The sequence below is a fragment of the Cynocephalus volans genome, chromosome 9 (genome assembly GCF_027409185.1).
Source record: "Cynocephalus volans isolate mCynVol1 chromosome 9, mCynVol1.pri, whole genome shotgun sequence".
NCBI classification, from domain to species: Eukaryota; Metazoa; Chordata; class Mammalia; order Dermoptera; family Cynocephalidae; genus Cynocephalus; species Cynocephalus volans.
This window is the reverse complement of record NC_084468.1, coordinates 89,833,638-89,855,966: the sequence shown is the minus strand read 5'-3', so window position 1 is coordinate 89,855,966 and position 22,329 is coordinate 89,833,638. Positions and strand designations below refer to the sequence as shown.

Here is a 22,329-nt window from a genome sequence, read left to right as displayed (position 1 = left end):
TTCCCTTTCAGCCATTAAAAGTATCAACATATTACTAAATGAAATTTTCCAGTCTTCAGTAATTTTTCCCCTTCACTCAGCCTCTCAGGAACTCAGCCAATGGCAGAGAGCGGGAGTTAAAGAAATAAAAACAAAAAACCTAAACTCAGAGTTCCTAAGGAGCAAAATAGGCTTCTATCTGGACTGGGCAGTGAGTTTCAATTCTTGTCGTATGAGGGCTTTTTAAAACTGTCAGTGTTTTTTTTTTTTAAAGATCGTAATTCTTTTAAATACATCTCTAATGAAAAAATACATCTCTCTGCCTTGGTTCTTCTACAGATTGCAAACTCTAAGGGTGGGGTGCAGCATGGCGTTCAGTGACTTTTAGTAGATAACAATATTCTGCTGTTACCGGGACAACCGCCTTCCACCCACTCCCGGGACCGCTCTAGGAGCCGGCATCCCCGACTCCACCACACCCTTGAAATCCCCCTCCAACCTGCTAGCGGTGGACGCGCCGCCTGTCTCGCACCCCCCGCGCTGTGCCGCAGGTGGAATGGCCCATGACGTCACAAAGCTGCAGCTCAATCAGATGCGACGTTTGGGAAATTTTAAATTAAAGGCGGGGCGGCCCGTGCGCCCAGAAGCGCTGGTGGCGGCGGAGGGTCTCGGCGGTTTTCTAGGGACCCAAACTGACAGGATGGCGGAAGAAGGAGCCGTGGCCGTCTGCGTGCGAGTCCGGCCTCTCAACAGCAGGTAGGTGGATCAGAGCGTGGCCGGGTCCCCACTGCGGCCTCCGACCGGAGCCTAAGCTGCAGGGCTGAGCCGTTTGGCGTTTCCCAAAGCTGCTGCTGCTTCCCGGCTCCGCTGTGTAAGTAACTCGGCCACTCTTTGTGCCAAGGTTCAGGGATCGAAGATCTAGAAGATACTTGCCAACTGCGAGATTCACTTCAGTTTACTAATTCCGGCTCGCTGACGATAAAGACTTTCAACCCTGCGGGGCACTGCCTTTCCCGCATCTGCGCCTCCCTACCCCACTCCACGCCCTGGACAAGTCGTATAGGAGAGTGCCTTCCTCGCACTCATCACAGTTAGTCATTTTTACACTTAACTGGCTGTCTCTAAACTCCTTGAGGGCAAGGACTAGTCTTTCTTGTCGCACTGTATTCAGTAGGCACTCAAGATTTCATCCACTCATTCATTCAACAAATACCTATCAATATGGATTTTTTTTTTTAGTACAGTGTACTGTGCTAAAGAGGCACTGCCATCGTTGCCCTGTGTGTGTTCCATTCTAGTGGTTTAAAACGGAAAATAAAGTAAAATATATAGGATGTTAAGTGGTGATATGTAAATAATAAATGCTATAGAGAGAAAGCAGGAAGGGGAATAAATAAAGTCTATTTCGCTAGCCTTTGTCCCTAGACCCAAAATGCTAACACTTTCTGTGTTTGAGAAATTTTTATTGAACGTGGTGTTTAATAAATAAGAATATCAAGATAGAGAATTTTCTGCTTTTAAGAAGCCTATTGTTTAATGCATTAGAAGACAGCTACATAAAGAAACCATTACAATACATTATGAGAAGTGTTATGATGGGTAGGTAGAGAATGTTTGCTAGATGAGTCACTAGCCCATCAGAGGTGACAGTTTGGTTGGGGCGGGCTGGTTTCAGGAATGTTCTGACACTTTTCATGAGTGAATAAATAGATAAGTTACTTAACGGATAGAAAGATCAGAGCATTCCAGGCAGAGAGGTTAAATCTGTCATTTGAGGGAGACTTTCAGGTTGGTTCATTTGTATGGAGCTGGGAATATATATAGGAATTTAGAGGAAGATGAGGTTGAAGAAAGAAATGACAAATCTCATGTGCTATGCTAAGGATTTCATAAGTTTCTAAAAGGATCTTAATGGTTGTAAGCAAAAGGAGCATAATCAGAGTTGCATTTTGAATCTATCCCTTCAGCTATCAGTACTGGGTGATAGGGTGGGAGTGAAGATCTTCATAAGGAAACTCCCATGAGAGAGCAGGAGGTCACTGAAGCCCAGTTTAAGAGAGTTAAACCCGCAAAGGTGGACTTTCCATCTCTCTTACATGTGATACATTATTGCCATCTTTTAAAATATCCTTCAAAAAGTGAAATCTTTAAATTATCTTTCCAATAATGTGACTTCTGTAGCCAGCTGTACTAAAATGCAGTGTTTTTATTCTTTTAGAGAAGAAGCACTTGGAGAAGCTACCCAAATTTCATGGAAAACTGACAATAATGCTATTTATCAAGTTGATGGGAGTAAATCCTTCAATTTTGGTAAGCTTATAATAGCATAAAAGTTAGCTTGTTATCTTTTTATCATTAAGAGTATAAAAGGCTTATCAATAATAATAGATTTGTCACTGAAAATGAGACTAAGCTTTCTGTAAACTGCTTCACTGGAAACAAAAAATTATCCAGCATATGTGATAAGGAAGATAATAAATTGATATTTAAAACACAGCTATAGTACCTTGTGACTGAAACTAACATATTCTCCTCTATTCATTAGTGTATTTGTGGCCTGAAACTTCATAAACCCAAAATGTGAGAGTATTTCAAAAAGTCTGTAGAAAGATAGAATTAAAAAATAATTTGAATCTTTCCATGAACTTTCAAAGTACCCTTGTATGTTGCTTAATGTCGAGTCATCATTAAGATCTTTCAATTTAGTACACTCTTTACACAATTATTTTCAATAAAACTCTTTAAAGAATAGGTGGTGAAGATATTCTTTCTTTGCTAGAATACAGCAGGGACTCAGCCCTGCTTATTTGGAGCTTACTTCATGGTGGGAAGATAGGCATTAAACTTGTAACGACATAAGTTTTGTGGGAGTTTATAGTGGGGGATCTAACATAGTTTAGGTATCTACAGAGGTATCGCTTATACTGAGGCCTGAAGGATGAGTGAGAGCTAGGTAGGCCAAAAGGACCTGGAGGCCTTAAAGGTGACTAGATTGATTACTGTATTGATTTAACATGTACATAGTGCTGACTATGTGCCAGATACTGTACTAAGCATTTCATTTATGTTATTAACTCATTTAATCCTCCTAACAAGTCTATGTGGTAGGTACTATTGCCTTCTTTTTAATAAGGAACTGAACGGAGAGGCCCAGAGTCACACAGCCAGCAAGCGGAAGAATCTGGCTCTGATCTATGTTCTAGCCACACTACCATACTGCTGCTGAAGCAGCACTGAGCAACAGTGAGTTTCTCTCAACAACCTTAGGAACAAAACTGAGTAGGTTGTCATCTTAGTGTTAAACTAGAAAGCTAACATAAAAAGTTTTATAGTAGAGATGTATAGAAGATAAAACGATTTCTGGTAAAGGACTGTTTGATGGTATTAACATAATTTTTAAAAAGGTGAAACAATATATGCCAGAGATTATAAAACCAAGAGTAAGTGATGCCCATGCATTCAGATTCAGGCACTACAGGTTTTTGTATATGCCTATAGAGGATTTGAACTCATCCATCTACCTGAGGTGGATGGCACTAAGATTTGAACCCTCTAGTCAACTCCCCTTGCTCTGAAATAATAACCCCTGAGCAGCTTTTAGATAATGCTTTGATTTTCCATATAGTTCTGCCAACAGGGCATACGTGTGGTCATGATGCAAGTGGTGTGATCACTGAATTTCTCATTGCAAGTCGGTACATTTTCTTCCTGATTTTCAAATCCATTTCCTGTGAGCTTTTTAATGTGAGGCTACCCCTGAAAGAATGGTCACTTGTTAGTGTGCTAACAAAAGCAGAGAATCAGATCCTCAATTGCTGAATTCATCAGTGCGAGTGCTACCTTCAGCCCAGAATTTAGCAGGAAAGCATTGGTCATTCCCTATAACACTTTAACTTTGTTTGATGCTTTTCTTTCAGATGTCTGCATTCCTTGATTTAGTTTGAGCTAGGCCTTCTAGCTGGATATGTAAACATTACATTTCTCAAAGAATAGTAATAGTTGACATTTCCTAAGTATTAACCATATGCTCACAATAATTCTATGAGAAAGTTAATATATACCCATTTACAGATTAGGTACAGAGACAAGAACCACCTTGCTCAAGGTCTCGCAGCTTGTAAGTGACCAAACCAGGATTTGCATCCAGTCAAATTCCAAACCCCCATGTGTTCTACTACCTTTTGAAATCATATAGGATAGTTGACTTGTGTATTTTTTTATGTGTGAAACCAATACATATTACCTTAGGGAAGGGTATTTTCAGAGGACCAAAAAGTTGAAGTAAATACTGTATCTTAAAAATTTTATTGTACTAGATCCTGACAGTTTTATTTCTTTGGGTAATTACTTCATTTATTCAGAATGAAAACACAGTTGATTTGTTTGGTTTAACTTCTGGGTTGTTGTTGTTTTTTAGATCGTGTCTTTTATAGTGATGAAACTACTAAAAATGTGTATGAAGAAATAGCAGCGCCAATCATTGATTCTGCCATACAAGGCTACAATGGTTTGTATTCAGTCAGTACTGCAGAAACATTTTAGTCCTGGTATCTGTTCAACAGTGTTGACAGTTTTACCCACTGTAGATTCATTTTTAATCTTTGCATGTATTGTTTTGTTTTTACAGGCACTATATTTGCCTATGGGCAGACTGCTTCTGGAAAAACTTACACTATGATGGGTTCAGAAGATTCTTTGGGAGTTATACCCAGGGCAATTCATGACATTTTCCAAAAAATTAAGAAGGTAAATAACTTAGCTGAATTTCTAGTGCATACAGGTAAAAGTAGTAATAATTGGATAGAAATCTTAGTGTTTTTCTCTTATAATGATGAAAGGGAGTAGATTTATGGTTATCTCTTGATTATTCATGGGGAAATAAGAAAGCATAGCATAGATTCACTTGTATCCTCACAAACTTGCTTTATAGAGCTTAAAGTTCTTTTATTTTTTCCCTCAAATCCTGCAATAGTAATACTACCAACAAAAAGTAGGCATTAAGAAACAGGAAAATCCTGTTAGAATGGTGAATTCCACATTGCCTTTGTTTAGCTACTGGTGATTATTAAGGAACAGTAAAAAGTAGATGTAGGAAAAACAGAAAGGAAGCAGAAGGTCAGAATAGGCAACCTAGTTGGTTAAGAATTGGTTTTTAATTAGCATATTAAAAATAAGGACATCTGTTGGTAGGGTTTTATTTTGAGCGTAGAGAGTTGGACTTGGTGCTCTCTCTTCTAATTTTATACTTTTCATTATTTCTGAAACAGTGCTTTTTTATTTTTGAGTTTATTATTGTCGACATAGAACCATGGGTTTTGTTTATTTTGCAAAGATAATTTCCTTCTCTACCTCTTTAATATTAACATATAAGCATTTAATATTAGGTTTTCATAATTGGATGCTTTCTCATGTTTTTACATATTTTTTTTTTCCTTTTAGTTTCCTGATAGAGAATTTCTCCTACGTGTGTCTTACATGGAGATATACAATGAAACCCTTACAGATTTACTCTGTGGCACTCAAAAAATGAAACCTTTAATAATTCGAGAAGATGTCAATGTGAGTAGCAGAGTTAAGGTGGCTTTAAAATTAGACTTACTTACTGGAATTATTGTTCTTGAATATTTACCTTTAACTTTTGTATTTTTAAAAGTGTCTTCTGTTTCTATGGTTTTCTTTTTCTTTTTTTGTTGTTTTTTTTGTTTTAAGTGTTTATAGAGATCCATCATTTAAGTGATATGTATAGTTTTAAAATACAGCTCTAATATTTTGGTTTAAGTGTCTAAAATAGGAAGATGGAACTATCAGGTTAGAATTTGGTATGCTTTGATGCTTTGATATAGGAAATAAATTATGAGTATTCGTAGATTTGCTTGTTATTTTCCTACAGAATAATGGTTCCATAATCCACTTTTAATTTCCATAAATGAATTCTGTAATAGTTTCAACCTTTTTTTTGAAAAGCAAACTTTTAAGTGACTTCTGTTTCTCTAATATTTCCACAATTAAATTTGTTTCAGAGGAATGTGTATGTTGCTGATCTCACAGAAGAAGTGGTTTATACATCAGAAATGGCTTTGAAATGGATCACAAAGGGAGAAAGTAAGACTTTATGCTGTATTTCTTTAAAATACTTATTAAAACTGTCTTTTCAATCAAGTGTCTTTAGGCTTCAAAACAGACTAATTATTAACCTTAAATAAAAATTAATGAAATTAATGAGTTTTTTTGAATTTTAATATATATGCAACTGAACTATAACTCCTTTTTACAGAGAATAGACATTATGGGAAAACAAAAATGAATCAAAGAAGCAGTCGTTCCCATACCATTTTTAGGATGGTAGGTAATTCTCTCTCTGTCTCTCTCTCTCTTAGATCTTTCCAAGTCAGAATACACTAATTTTTCTACAAGTTGCCTTTTCTGCCTAGATTTTGGAAAGCAGAGAAAAGGGTGAACCTTCTAATTGTGAAGGATCTGTCAAGGTGTCCCATTTGGTGAGTATTAATGAACCATAATAATGTATGGGCCAAAATAAAATGTAATTCAGCTGCTGAATAAGAACTATTTAATGAGAACTGTTAACCAAATAGGGGGAAAAATCTATATATTGACAGTTTAGTCTTGTCATTAGCATCAGGTTACTAGCTGAGATGTCATGGGAAGAATTCAGAGGATCTTTCTTCCTGTTATGTCATAGCTGCCATCTCCTAAAATTTAGATGTAAGGACTATCAGATTTGAGGCTTTTCCTAACCATTAATGAAATAGCATTTTTTTTCTATACACACTTGAGAGTTTAAGTAATCTTAGAATTTGGGTTTGTTGTTTTTTTTTTTAATCTCAGCCAATGTAATTTAGGCTTGTGTGATCAACAAAAATCTAGGTGGGATGGTTAAAAAATAAATCACATTATTTGAGTTTTTTTCTTAAGAAGAATAATAAAATATGTTTTGTATTATAAACACAGTGTTTTTAACTGTAAATACCTTAAAGAGAAGAGTGATATTGCATTCATCATTGTAGCCTGAACACATGGTACATAGTGTATGTTCAATAAATCTTTGCTGAATAAGTGAATATAAGCATTATGCAAACATTCCTTTTTTCCACATTAGTAAACCTCTCATTTCCTTCTTGCCACACAATATCATTGCTGTCTTTTTCTTGATCCTTTACCATTATTGCTTTATTCTTCATATCCAAAGCCTAAATTCTATAGCTTAATGTGGGATATGATTTAAGATTACCCTGTTTGATTTTTCAGGGAAAAAAACAATCTATAATATGTTTATTCATTTCAGAATTTCTAAAATCAGATTCTTAATTACTTAATATCTAATCCTAATTTCACCTTAGTTGTTTTGCTGTAAAAGCATATAACTTATTTTAACAGACTTGAATCTCGCTTTAATTTAACAACAAAAAAAATCAAACCTAACCTCTATTTTGTTTTCCAACCCTGGCCTATGATATTTCACTATAATTTTAACTTAGCTTTAATACTCTTGACATATTCAGCAATCTATTTAGTGATTTTTCTCATATTTCTTAATGCCCTGTCATCTGTGGTCCTCAGACACCATCTGGTTCAAGTCTCCAGTCTACCCACTTACTGTAAGAATCTTCTTGGGAAGAAGTCTTCCCCAAAGAGTCATCCTCTTGTTCTTTAGAAGTGGCCCTTTTCTGATCATCTCCTGGCCTTGGTAGGATGATAATATCCATGTTCTCTTAGCACGGCTCCTTCTCAGTTCCCTATTTTATCTACAGTCTCCAAGTCCTAATTCACATCTTTCTAAGGATTGTTTTAATTATGTGTCCCACTGTTATTTCCGACTTCAGTATACCTAAGACCAAATTAATTTGTTAGTGAATACTACTTTTTCCCAGCATTATACTGGTCACCAAGGATGGAAACATAAGTCAATTTTGACTCATCTTTTTCTGCCTTCCCTATTGTCCAGTTGTCCCATTTCTTACTGATTCTACCTTTATACATTCCTCTGGGTGTTTTACTCATTTAGGGTCTCATCTGTCTTGAATTATTACAGCAGTCTCCTGGAACCTGGCCTCCATGACTCTGTCTTCCTTTCTTCCATCTGTCATACAGATTTCTAATATTATAAGCACTGCTTTTGTTATGTCACTGCCTTAGATAAGTCCTGGCCACTCTTGGCCAATCTAACTTGATTTCCTTCTATTCCACATGAGCCGCTCTCTTATAGATTAGACTTCTTAGTGTCTCTGAATACAAATGCTTGTTCCCATTTTTATACTTTCACTCATGCTGCCTTCATCACCATTTTGCCCTTTTATTATGTATCTAAGTCATCTGTAGTGGATATTATGCAAGAAAAATTAGACTTCTTTGAGTATTTTAGATAAAAGTGTCTGAGATAGAACTGTAAAACAAATACCTAATTACCTGCCTATTCCTGAAAACCTTTACAGAGAGAGAACTTAAAGCTCTGACTTTCTTTTAATGCATTCAGGATATTTACATGATTTATCATGGTCTCAACATAGTGCTGAGCTTTGAGATTAAAAGAATAAAGAAGACATCCCTTCACTACGTACAGGTAGTTTCCACTGCTACCTCCCTTTCCAAGACTGCCATCATATCTCACCCAGATTTCTGTACCAGCGTCCTAACTGGGCTGTCTGCTGCCACTTTTGCCCCTTTCCAATCCATTCCTCTCCCAGGAGCCACAAAGGGTTTTTTGACCCTTTGGAAAAAAGTTGAAGCAGGTTGTATTACTCTCTTGCATAAAACTGCCTAATGGCTTCCCATTGCATCTAGAAAATCCAGAATTCTTTCTCTTGCTTACAAAGTCCTGCATGATCTGGTCCCTCCCTTCTTCTCTTACCCTATCTTATTCCATCTTTACTTCACCGACTGTGCCACACTGCCTTTTATATTTTTTTGAGCACATTAAGCTAATTACTGCTTTGTGACCAGATGTGCTGGAAATCAGAGAGGTCCATGCTTTTAAAGATGCTACAGCATAGTCAGGGACACAAATGACTAGCCCAATAGATTAAGTCCTATAAAAATAAATCATATCTATAAATAAGTCAAATCTATAAATAGCTTTGAGTATACAGTTGAAGGAGCAGTTCAAGGAGTAGGAGAGGAAGGATAAAGTTGACAAAGCTACATTGAAGAGGTGACATTTGCCTTGTTTCTTGAATGAAGAGTAAGCGCAGACTGGAACATTAGAAGTAACTAAGCAAGAAACAGCAAAAAGCTGCTGCTTGGAGGTGTAGAAGTTCATGAGGTGTTTTGGGAATAGTGAGTAGTTCGGCTAGAGGAAAGAGTAAGTGATGGATAGATCTGAAGCTGAAGAAACACAGATGCCAGATTGTAAAGAATCACATTCACCATGGTAAAGCTTCGGACTTTGTGTAGGAAACAGAACCTATTCTGGCAGCATTATCGAGGCTATATTATAAAGAAAGAAGAAACAAGTTATAGAGAACAGTTTGACTCAGAGCAAAAGGGAAATGCCTGAACAGTGTAATGGAAACAAGGATACAGTTGTGCCATGTATTAAAAACATTTCAGTAGCTTGAAGTTTATTATTTCAAATTACCTTTCCTAAAGGTTGGTCTTCATCTGTCTTACAGAATTTGGTTGATCTTGCAGGCAGCGAAAGAGCTGCTCAAACAGGAGCTGAAGGTAATGAAAACTCATGAAACACATTAGCCTTAATGTCTTCCTGTTCTGTTATAGGATCAAAAGTGTTACCAGGCATTTTTAGAAACTGATTAATAATAATAATAACTTTTTGATGAAAGTCTTTAACATAAAAATCAGCATCCATTCCTGGCTAATTATTTACTTTGGGCTACTATAGCATCAATTAAAAAGCTAAAATTTTACAATCAATAGGATTGTATGGCTGGAAAACCCATGAGGGTACCATGAAAGCCATCTAAGCTTTCATAATTAGTAAGGAAATTAAGAAATGTAGTGAGATACAAAATTAATATACAGATATTAATAACTCACATAGTATAAACAAAAACCAGTTAGAATATTTAGTGGACAAAAAGACTCCATGTACAATAATAACTTAAACGATGAGATACCCAGGAAGAAACTCAACAAAGATTGCACAAGACTGATGTAAAGAAAACTTTAGACCTGAAGGATACAAACAAATACAGACTTGAAAAACTGGAAAAGCATACTTAGATGGGAAGATTTAAAATCACAAAGATGTTAAGCCTGTCTATGTTAAATTTCTAGATTTAACACAATCCTAACAAAAATGTTAAGAGTACATTTTTGGATTGTTTAAACTAGACAAGGTGATTTTAAAATCTGTATGGAAAAATAGAAATAGACAAGATTAGCCAGAGAAATTCTGAAAAAGAGCAGTGAGGGGGAATTTAGCCCTATAAGATAATAAAACATATTTTAATGCCATAGAAATTAAAACAGTGTGATACTGATGCATGAATTGGCAGCCCAATGGAACAGAATAGAAAGTCCAGCAAGAGTGTCAAATACGTACTTAGAATACAATAAAGATGGTCTCTCAAATTTGTTAGGAAAACATAGATAATTCATAAGTTGATAGCCATTTGAAAAAAAATTATTAGATCCATCCATGATATCATACAACAAGGAATGCATTATAAATGGCTCAAAGTATTCACTGTAAAAAAAGAACCATAAAAATTATTGGAAGTCAACATGCAGTGGGAAAGACCTTTTCTAACAGTGACACAAAATCCAGAAACCTTAAACAAAAGGCTAATAACCAATAGAAAACTGGGCAAAGGGTATAAATGAATAGTTCATAACTATTAAATGGTTTAATCATGCTTGCACTTTTGCCATGCCATGAGAAGAGCTGTTGGTACAAGAGCTGTTGTGCGGGAGACCTGAGCTCATCCCACAGCCTGACACAGAACCACTTAGCTGAGCCTGGTCTACATCCACCAAACCAGTTTATCCTCAAACCTGTGAGCAAGAAATAAATGCTTGTTGTTTTAGCTGGTTTATTAAAAAGCCACATTACTGCAATAGCTAACTAATACACCTGTGAAATAACATCTGTTCAAAATTATTTGTTCCAGTATTTTTTGTATAAGCAGTAGATTGAAAACCTACATGTCCCTCAGCAGAGACTGGGTTAACAAATTCAGATACATCCATACAGTGGAATACTGTGCTATAAAAAAAAGAATGGAAAAGATCAATATTTACCGATATGAAAAATTTTCGAAGATAAACTGCCAAGTGCAAAACAGCAAAGTACAAAATAGTGTATATTATCTGTTACTATTTGTATGAAAAAAGGAGAAAAACATATGAGAGTACTTCAAAAAGTTCGTGGAAAAATGGAATTAAATGAATCTTTCCATGAACCTTTTGAAGACCCCCTCATACATGTACTTGTATTTTTAAAAATCTCTGGAAGAATAAACAAACTAATGATAGTGGCTTCCTAGCAGAGGGACCGAAGCTAGTTGAAGGGAGATAAAAGTGGAAGGTAGCTTTTTTGGAGTGTACTTTTTTTTCTTTTTTTGAACCCTGTGAGCATATTAACAATTAAAAAGGTAAGAAATGAGGGGCTAATTTGGATTTAAGTCCATGGTTGCATATACCTGTATTTAGAGGTTGAAAAAATAGATGTGAACTGAGGGTTAGAGAAGCTTTAGGGAAACGGGCTTTTCCTCCCTCATTCTTAGTTATCTTTTTCTTTCTGCTGTTTCTCTCAGGTGATAACCTTTCTGATTCACTTAATAGGGGGGAGGAATAGGGAGAGCGCTCCTACCAATGATATTAAAAGTGGGCTCAGATCCAATCAAAAGCATAGAATTTACCATCTGACCCTTTAATTTCTAATTTCTTTCCTAAGTTCATCATGTAGAAGAGGGGTCAACTTTAGTTTTCATATTTGTTTAATAAATTCAGGTCTGAGGCTCAAGGAAGGCTGTAATATAAATCGAAGCTTATTTATTTTGGGACAAGTGATCAAGAAACTTAGTGATGGACAAGCTGGGTAAGTTTTCCCATTGTACACTTACTTTGATGTTTACATTTTTCATTAGGTTGAAATTGTAAGATTTCAGTGACAGTCAAGTAAGTGTACTGATTTCTTTCATATATTCAAAAGCTTCTGTGATTCTGTGAGCACGTATGGTTTCTTATACATATGACTATAACCTACTGAATTTGCTTTCTATTTTAGGTATTTTTTAGTTTGTAGTTTTAATCTGCTTCATATAACCTGTAAATTAATTTTAAAACTATGACTGATTTAAATGTTCTGCAGTAAAAACCAATTACTTTGTTATTTAAAAATTCTTAATCTTTTTCCTTCTAAACTTATTTCTTGCTAAGTGGTTTCATAAATTATCGAGATAGCAAATTAACACGAATTCTCCAGAATTCCTTGGGAGGAAATGCAAAAACACGTATCATCTGCACAATTACTCCAGTGTCTTTTGATGAAACCCTTACTACTCTTCAGGTGAGTTTGATTTTGACCTCAGCTTAATATGGCAGAAGATCAACTTTAAAAAGAAAAAATTACGTACTAAAATTAGGCGTAGTTTTTTAAATTGATTAACACACCTATTATAATAAAATTCATGTGTTGTATACCAAATAGTATTCCTTAATTTAATTTTCCCAGACTTTAATACATATGGAATTAGGTTAAAAAGAGAGACTATGTATAATTACTTAAAATTACCTTCTATATTTTCGTGTTACCCTGAATTACTCTCCTAATCCTATGATAACAATCTTATAACATAATCACTTGTTATCCTAGTTTGTTTGTTTTGACCATCATGTTCTCATATTTTATAAAAAATCTTACATGTTAGTTGTCTTTTAAAAAATGAACTAGTTTTTTAAATTGATTAACACACCTATTATAATAAAATTGATGCGTTGTGTACCAAATAGTATTCCTTAATTTTCCTAGACTTTAATCACTTATATCCCACCTCCACAATTTTTGCTAAATCTAACACTATTTTATTGAAATTGACTAGATATTTTTCTTTAAATAACTAACTTTTTTACTTAATGTATTATAAAAGGAAACTTTATATCACTCTTATCAATGAAAAACTAGTATTACTTGCCACAAATAGAAGGTAATGAAAAAAAATTGTGTGTGTGTATAACAAAATAATTCTTAAATTTCTGCTGTCTAACTTGTCTTTCTTTGCTCTGAACCTAAGGCCTTCATTTTCTGTTTTTAAAAAAAAGGAAAAGAAAGAAAAAATAAGAAATGTCAATAGACTAGCTTTCTCAATGAAGGATTCAATGTTATTTAATGGTCACCTTCATGTACCCACTTAAAGTTACTTACGGTACTTATATCCTGAGAAACATTACTTTAAATAGCTGTTGAGCACTGGATGGACATACTGTCAGGTATAAAGATAGGAAATACAGTCCTGGGCTTCAGAGAATTTATGAATTCTGTGAGAAGGCAGATAAGACCTGTCTTCCAACATGATTTCCTTGGATTAATAGTTAAGTGGTTAATAAGAGAGAGTTCAAAGGAAGGAGAGATACTTTTTGCTTGAAGCAAGACTTCGGAGTAGAGGAGGCATTCACACTGAACCTTGAGAGGTAAATGGATTCCAGTAAGCTGGTGTTTGTAAGGTTCTCTATTAGCATCTGTCTGCAGGATATTTTTCTTTTTTTTTTTTTTTTTTTGGTTTTTTTTTTTTTTTGTGACCGGTAAGGGGATCGCAACCCTTGGCTTGGTGTCGCCCGCACCATGCTCAGCCAGTGAGCGCACCGGCCATTCCTATATAGGATCCGAACCCACAGTGGGAGCACCACTGCGCTCCTAAGCGCTGCACTCTCCCGAGTGCGCCATGGGGCCGGCCCAGGATATTTTTCTTTTTGACTCTCCTGACAGCCAGGGTAAGTTACAGAGTATTGTTATAAGAAATAGAATGCTCCCTGTGTCCAAAAGTGTTAAGCCAACTGGGAAGAGTATTAAGTTTCTTTTTAAGAAACTTGATTACAAGAAACCTAAATATTTTAAATTAGAACTTTTTTAGTGTTTTAACACTACTGTGTGTTTTTTCCCAGTTTGCCAGCACTGCTAAATATATGAAGAATACTCCTTATGTTAATGAGGTATCAAGCGATGAAGCTCTCCTGAAAAGATACAGAAAAGAAATAATGGATCTTAAAAAACAATTAGAGGAGGTATGTATGAACTATTTATTTCAGTAATGATTAGGGACCAATTTAGAATGGAGATCTGCGCAAATGCTTAGAGATTCTTAATTCATGAATATATGAGTTGCTATAATTTAAGTTTAAAACAGTGTTTAAAAAGTCTACTCATAAAAATTTTAGTTTAATTTACTATAACATAAGATTTGGCTTTTGAAATTATTTTAGATTTTGTTTTTCATTTACAAAGGGCAAAATTTGAGATATTCAAATGGGCCAAATAGAAGTACTTTAAAAATATTTTCACAAATACATATGGAATTAGGTTAAAAAGAGAGACTATGTATAGTTACTTAAAATTACCTTCTATATTTTCGTGTTACCCTGAATTACTCTCCTAATCCTATGATAACAATCTTATAACGTAATCACTTGTTATTCTAGTTTGTTTGTTTTGACCATCATGTTCTCATATTTTGTAAAAAATCTTACATGTTAGTTGTCTTTTAAAAAATGAACTAAAATATCAAATGGTAGTCTTTTGAGAACATCTCTGACTTTACTGTCAGTATTCAAGTCTCTGCTTTTATGACTTCTCTGCCTATTACTCATATATTCTTAGGCAGTTGATGGAATTGTTTTACCAGCACTATTATCTTATATATGAGATATAGAATAGTGACATGAGAAGAAATGTATATTTTACTTCATTATAAGTTTGATTATGGTTACTGCATTTTGATGTTCTATAGGTAGGGTATTTATTATTTCAATAAAATTGAAATTCTCATAGTTCACATGCAAACTTAATATTCTGTTCTTTTAGGCTACTTTCAAGGTTTTAAAATGTAGCTACATTTATTATTAATATTACCAAATATTACATTCTATAGGTTTCTTTAGAGACTCGGGCCCAGGCAATGGAAAAAGACCAATTGGCCCAACTTTTGGAAGAAAAAGATTTGCTTCAAAAAGTACAGAATGAAAAAATTGAAAACTTAACACGGATGCTGGTAACCTCTTCTTCCCTCACATCACAACAGGAATTAAAGGTAAAATTTAAAAGATGACAGCTTAGATAGTATTGATCTGATTATCACATCTTGGGCACGGGTGCTGACGGTAGCTTTATACCCTGTGAATATGAATAATCAACAAAATAAATAAATTAAATAAAAGATGATGGGTTAAACTTGGCATATAGAGAATAGAAGTGGTATTTCTATATGTTTACTATACAGTTATGTACTTCTTATCCTTTGATGCAGTATATTCAAGAAACTCAGAATGTTTTGTGTGTTTACCTACCTATCTACACCTAAGAGGTCCATTAAAAATACCTTTAACTGTTACAGTTGGTACACACTTAAAAAAAATACCAATCCCGGATTCATACATGTAGAGATTCTAATTCAAGAAGTCTGTAATATAATTAATTATCTATTTGCAATATGTTCTTAATAAGTTCTAATGAGACTGATTGTGTGATTGGGAACCACAGGTCTCTAGGGTAAGTGGGAATATTGTCTACTTAATAATATTAATTTCAGGAAAATTGATCTAGAATATAAATCAATTTAGTGATCTGGCTTCCAGTTTGTGTGCTTTTTGTTTTTACTAGGGTGGGGGTTTATTTATTCAACAGAAATTTGGGGGGTATGATGGTGTCGTGGTTAAGAGGATGGCCTCTGAAGCTCAACTGCTTGGATTTGAATCCTGGTTCTATCAATTCCTAACTCTTAACTTTGGACAACACTTTTCACTAGCAAATTCTCGATAAATGTATGCTATTAATATTATTATGAATAGTTATTATGTACAAGTTACCATGCTAGGTATATAGAAGACACTCAAAACTACTGGTCGACTGAATGATGAGTAGGAGATAGCCCAATGGATGGCATAGGGAGGAGTGTTTCAGGAAAAGACCTACATGTGTAAAAGCTTGAAGCTGTGAAAAAACATGATACATTCCTTGGACTTAAAATGTTTTCTTTTTAAGAGCTGGGAGCTAAAAGGAGGAAAGTAGTGCAACAAGGCAATAGAGGTCCCTGTTAAGCTAAATACTAGCTATAATGGGATTAACTAAATAAATGACTTTGAAGGATAGCAACTATGGTAGTAGTAGGAGGTCTAGGTTTATGAGTTTCAGATAATGACAAGGTCCGGGTGTGGCTTTGGGAGCCCATGGAGTTGAGCTGAAGGTTATTAGAATAAAAGGATTTACATACGACTGGGCTTTTGCAGAGCATACTATAGAAAGGGCTGGCCATTTCAAGCAAAAGGGCAGCATGCAGAGAGGCATGAGAGCATGCAGTATATTCTGGGTACAATAGATAATCTTGAGAGGCAATATGGTAAAATGGTTGCATGGCTAGGCTCTGAAGTTATAGACGTGGGCTCATATGACCTTACACAACTTCTACAAATGTGTTTGATACCCAGCTCATCTATAGAAAGAATATAGTAATAGACTCTAACTCATAGTGTTAAGAGGATCAAATAAGATGAGACAATATTCATTCCTGGTAAAGGGACAGGAGAAGGATGGTGGCTGTGAAACCTGAAGCAACATGAACACTTAAGAGGCAGAAGAAGAAAAACTGGCAAAACAGAGTGAGTGGTAAGGATAAGTAGCTGGGTAGGATAAGAACGAGGAAACACAGGGGTCCCTGAATGGAAAGAGTAGATAGATGATGAGGAAGAGGACAAAATAGGAACAAAACGAATAAGGTAGCTAGAGGGAAGTAAGGAGTCAGGAATTTGATTTTTTTTAAAAAAACCACAAACAGGCTTGAGCATTTTTAAAGCTGAGAGGAGGGATCCAGTGGAGATGACAGATGGACAGGTAACTGAAGGAGCAAAGTCCCAAGGAAGAAAAGAAGGAATGAGACCAGGAGCGCTAGTAGAGACATTTGCTTTACCAAGCAAACTGGAAGAGAGTTGTTACTGTGAAGGACCATGTGAAAGATGTTTTTGCTGAAGAAAATTCAAGTGGGCTACTTGTGATATTACCTCCTGTTTGTTTCTTCCTTGTTAGAGTGTGGGGTATCCAAAGATATATCTGTGGGTAGCTATGGTGATGTCAGCAGCAGGCATTGCTTCTGTGTAATAACATTACTTGAAGGGTTGTAAATTAACAAATTCCTTTCAGATAAGTCCCAGAGAAGCTTGTAAGTAACACTTCAAATAAAAAAAATGAAATTTAAACAGTAGCTTTATCAAATTTGTTATGGAGTTAAGCACTGATTTGAAAAGTTTGAGCATGTTTTCTTATCTCAGGATGTCCTTAGACTAGTAAGATATTAAACTAGGCTTAGTGAGAATTCTACCAAGTCGATGGTTTTTAAAAACAGAAACTAGTTCCCTTTTTATTATGTTTGAGCCCAGGTCTGTGTAAGGTAATTCTGATTTCTTCTTTTTTAGATTAAAAAAAAACGAAGAGTTACTTGGTGCCTTGGCAAAATTAACAAAATGAAGGACTCAAACTATGCAAATGAATTTAATATGCCAAAGAATATAACAACAAAAACACACAAGGGTGCTGTAACTTTATTAGGAGAAATTGATGAATGTGAGTACTTTTTCAAGTGGAACTAACTTTTAATTATAAAAGCATCCCTATAAAGAGAGACTATATCTAAAACTCAGTTAATGTGATAAACATGCTTAAATAAAATGTGTGTATTTTAGATATGATTACAATGGATGTTATGATAAGAAGCCATTTTAAGAATGTAAACGTTCATGAAGTTCTCTATTAAGTCCAAATCTCTTAAGAATGATGCACTGTAGTTGAAATACATGAGAACAGGTGTTTTTGTTTATTTTTGTGCTAATCATTATCCAATAACATTAGTATTCATATAACATCTGCCTTAAACTTTACTAATCTTAAAAGAGGGTATTTACATAGGAATCTATTTCAAAATTATGTCTCCAAGATTATAATCTATTTTAGGAGCGTTTTAAAACGTACTTAGCATTATAAAATCTTAAATTCAAAATTTGTCCTTTTTGCCTATATTGTATTAAGGATCCTATGTTTTATCACTAGTTCCAATCAGTGATCTTAATTCACAGAGTAATATAAATGACCACATCTGTTGTCAATGTATTCTTGGCATTCATACTCTAAGTACATATTAGCTAACTTTAGCTTATTATTACCTCTGATCAGAATTGGGTTTTACTAATCTTTAATTTGACTTCTGGGAAATTTTATAAACATGTTTATGGATAAATTTCTTTTTCCCCTAATTATAGCTCTCTGTTCAGAGTCTGATATTTTCAGTCATACTCTTGATGCATTAACTGAGATAGAGTGGAATCCAGCAACCAAGCTGCTAAGTCAGGTAACAATGTATTTTACATAATATGATCTTTTTACTCTTTTTTAAATTCATTTTTTATTGGATTTTGTTGCCGTTGTAGCAAATTACTAGCTCTGATAATTTCTCTAACAGTTTTGGCTCCAGTGGAGGCTTCCCTCACTCTTCATAGTTCTAATTGGTCACTGTGAGGCATCTAGAGGAAGGCTAAAAGTTTTATCAAGCAGATGTGCTAATAGGCAAATCTTTTCTTATAGCTCTTTACCACTGGCAGATACTAAAGTGTCTGTTTGACTTGGGATGTCCCATGAGGGTAGAAAGACTGATTTTTAAAAGTGTCAACTTTCTCAGGCATATAGTAGAAGAATGATATAGGGGTAATTTTGCTAGATAATATTGAATAATAAAAGTAAATGTATTACATATAGTCTTATTAAAACTTTAAGAAATAAGGAATACTGTGGTGAATACTTCAGTAAATTTAGATTCCATGTTTACCTTCTAGATTGCTTATGTTCCAATATATAGTGTAGTTGTATAAATTTATTTATTAAAATTTAATTTTAATTTTGGAATACAGTTGCAGTGCTTCTTACTATCATTAGTTAATGCCTATAAAATATCATAGGCAAAGTGCCTTTGTGTCCCTAAGACATACTCTAGAAATTTATTATTTTTTTTAAATCCCTGATGTAATTTTTTTTTTCAACTCATACTTTATCTCTTTCTCATAATAGTATAGAAAGTAGAAATGGGCCTCTTTGAGTATGGTAAAACATAGCCCCCATTAGAATTTTAGAGGTCAATAAATAATGTCTCTGTTTCTCTTCCTGAATTTAGAGCCACCTGAGAAATAAAATAAGAGTCAGACATATAGAGAATTAAATTATCAGCTTTAGTACTGAGGAACTTAAGGATTTGTGGCCGTATGGGCTTTACAATATTCACACTACCTCCCCAGTTGAACTTTCCCTTTCAGACATAGGCAGATTTATAATTTATTTACATGAATTTTTTTTCTTCTACTCCTTTTAAGTTAGCTAGTTTACCAAAGTATAGGCCATTAGATATTGAGGAAGAGAATGGCCTAAACCATCAAATGATTCAAAGTTAAATTAATTATTCAACCAATCCAATTTTCATTAAGAAAGCAAAGAATATATGAATTCCCACTGACTGGAAAATCTGTGTTTTTTTTTAATAATAGGAAAACATAGAAAGTGAGTTGAACTCACTTCGTGCTAACTATGATAATCTGATATTAGACTATGAACAACTGAAAAGAGAAAATGAAGAAATGGCATTGAAATTAAAAGAAAAGAATGAATTAGATGAATTTGAGACTCTAGAAAGAAAAGCTAAAAATGATCAAGAGGTAAGAGAGATAGAAATAAACTAAACTAAAACCACACTTTTAAAAAAGGTATTCTCTTTTTTTAATAATGTAAACATATGTCTATGTATTCATTATACTTTATTTTAATTTTTAGGTTGACAGATAATATTATATGTTTTTATTGTGTACCACATGATGGTTTGAAGTATATATACATTGTGGAATATTTAAATCTAGCTAGTTAACAAAATGCATTACCTTACATAGTTTTCATTTTTGTGGTAATAGCACATAGATTCAGTCTTATTTACATTTCAAGAATACAATATGTCATCATTAATTATAGTCACCTTGCTCTGAAATAGATTTCTTAAAACTTATTCTTCGTAACTGTAATTATGTATCCTCTGATAAAGATCTCCCTATCACCTCTCCCCCCTGAACACCCCACCCTCTGATAACCATAATTATACTCTGCTTCCATGATGTCAGTTCTTTTAGATTCTACATATGGATAAGATTGTGAGTATTTATCTGCCTGTGCCTGGCTTATTTCACTTAACATGGATGAACCTGGAGGACATTATGTTTTCATAAATGGAAAGATTTTGTTCTTTTTTTAAGGCAAATAGTATTTTATGGTGCATATGTACCACATTTTCTCTATGCCTTTATCCATTGATGGACACTTAGGTTGTTGCCATATCTTGGCTGCAATGGTGCTGCAATAAACATGGGAGTGTAGATATCTCTTCAGCATAACTGATTTTATTTGCTTTGGATATATACCCAGTAGTGGGATTGCTGGATCATGTGGTAGGTCTTCTTTTGGGAGATATCTAGTTGGGTCTTTAGCCCATTTTTTAATCAGGTTATTTGTTTTCTTGCTATTGAGTTGTTTGAATTCCTTACGTATTTTGGATATTAACCCTTTGTCAGATGTATAGTTTGCAAATATTTTCTCCCATTCTGTAGGTTGTCTCTTCATTCTCTTATTTATTTCCTTTGCTGTGCAGAAGCCTTTTAGTTTAACATAATCTCATATGTCTATTTTTGCTTTTGTCGCCTGTGCTTTTGAGGTCTTCTCCACAAAGTCTTTGCCCAGACCAGTGTCCTGAAGCATTTCCCCTGTTTTTTTCTAGTAGTTTCATAGTTTGTGGTCTTACATTTAAGTCTTTAATCCACTTTGAGTTGATTTTTGTATACAGTTAAGATTCCTTTTCATTATCTATTATAGGTTTTTGCTTTATAATTACACTGAGGTTTACAAAAAAAATCTTAGTTATAACAGGCTATTTTAAACGAACAACTTAACTTTGATTGCTAAAAAAAATTTTTTGAACTCCATTCCCCTCCCACATTTTGAATTTTTGATGTCATTGCATTTTTTTATATTACATATCTCTTAACAAATTATGGTAGCTGTTATTATTTTTAACAGCTTAATTTTTATACTATAGGTATATGTGGTTTATCTACCACAATTGCAGTATTAGAGTGTTCTGAATTTGACTGTAAACTTACTTTTACCAATGAGTTTTATACCTTCAGGTGTTTTTGTGTTACTCATTAACATTTTTTTTTACTTTGTCTTGAAGAACTCCATTTAGCCTTTCTTATAAGGCAAGTCTGTTAGCAATGAACTTACTCAGCTTTTCTTTGTCTGGGAAAGTCTTTATCTCTCTTTAATATCATTATTTCCCTCCTGGCCTATAAGGTTTCCACTGCTGCTAGATGTACTGGCACTATCTTATGTGTTATTTGCTTTTTTTCTCTTGCTACTTTCACAATCCACTCTTTGTCTTTGATCTTTCCCAGTTTATATGATTGAGTATAATGTGTCTTGAGAGTAGTCTTATTTGCATTGAATCTGATTGGTAACCTTTGACCTTCCTGTACCTGGATATTATTTCTTTCTCCAGGTTTGGTTTCACCCAAGCAACAAATCAACAAAGAAACACAGGATTTAAACTACACTTTAGACCAATTGGATCTTCAAATAAGCTTTCTATCTCTTTGTCTTACTCTACTCCCTTTTGAACACCAATGACCTGAATCTTTGCTCTTTTGATGCTGTTTTATAAGTCCTGTAAGCTTTCTTCATTCCTTTTCGTTCTTTTTTTTCTCCTCTGACTGTATTTTCAAATAGCCTGTCTTCAAGCTCAGATATTTTTTCTTCTGCTTAATGAATTCTACTGTTCATGCTCCCTATTGTATTTTTTATTTTGTCTGTTATATTTCTCAGTTGCAGGATTTCTGTTTGTTTGTTTTTTCAGTGTCTCTTAAATTTCTCTGATAAATTTCTGAATTGTTTCTTTGTATTTTATTGAAGTTCACTGAGCTTTCTTAAGACAGCTATTTTAAATTCTTTGTCAGGAAGATCAGACAACTTTATCTCTTTAGGGTCAGTCACTGACACCTCATTTTGTCTATTTGGTAATATCACATTTTCCTGATTGTTCTTTATGCTTGTGGTAATGCACCAGTGTCCGCACTTTGAAGAATTAAGTATTC

The 22,329-nt window shown here is 34.3% G+C and overlaps 1 protein-coding gene across 2 annotated transcripts in view; it reads left to right on the top strand.

Moving 5' to 3' along the window:
- Nucleotides 1–679: 679 nt before the first annotated feature.
- CENPE (centromere protein E) overlaps nucleotides 680–22,329 on the top strand; it is an 84,931-nt gene continuing 63,281 nt past the window's right edge. For both annotated transcript variants that reach the window (XM_063108308.1, XM_063108307.1), the window contains exons 1-16: nucleotides 680–735; nucleotides 2,198–2,289; nucleotides 4,397–4,486; nucleotides 4,607–4,725; nucleotides 5,419–5,538; nucleotides 6,000–6,081; nucleotides 6,254–6,321; nucleotides 6,411–6,476; nucleotides 9,606–9,657; nucleotides 11,908–11,995; nucleotides 12,337–12,466; nucleotides 14,059–14,178; nucleotides 15,042–15,200; nucleotides 17,575–17,722; nucleotides 18,415–18,503; nucleotides 19,687–19,854. In XM_063108308.1, coding sequence (XP_062964378.1) covers nucleotides 680–735; nucleotides 2,198–2,289; nucleotides 4,397–4,486; nucleotides 4,607–4,725; nucleotides 5,419–5,538; nucleotides 6,000–6,081; nucleotides 6,254–6,321; nucleotides 6,411–6,476; nucleotides 9,606–9,657; nucleotides 11,908–11,995; nucleotides 12,337–12,466; nucleotides 14,059–14,178; nucleotides 15,042–15,200; nucleotides 17,575–17,722; nucleotides 18,415–18,503; nucleotides 19,687–19,854 — 1,647 coding nt within the window. The remainder of the gene's footprint in view (nucleotides 736–2,197; nucleotides 2,290–4,396; nucleotides 4,487–4,606; nucleotides 4,726–5,418; nucleotides 5,539–5,999; nucleotides 6,082–6,253; nucleotides 6,322–6,410; nucleotides 6,477–9,605; nucleotides 9,658–11,907; nucleotides 11,996–12,336; nucleotides 12,467–14,058; nucleotides 14,179–15,041; nucleotides 15,201–17,574; nucleotides 17,723–18,414; nucleotides 18,504–19,686; nucleotides 19,855–22,329) is intronic.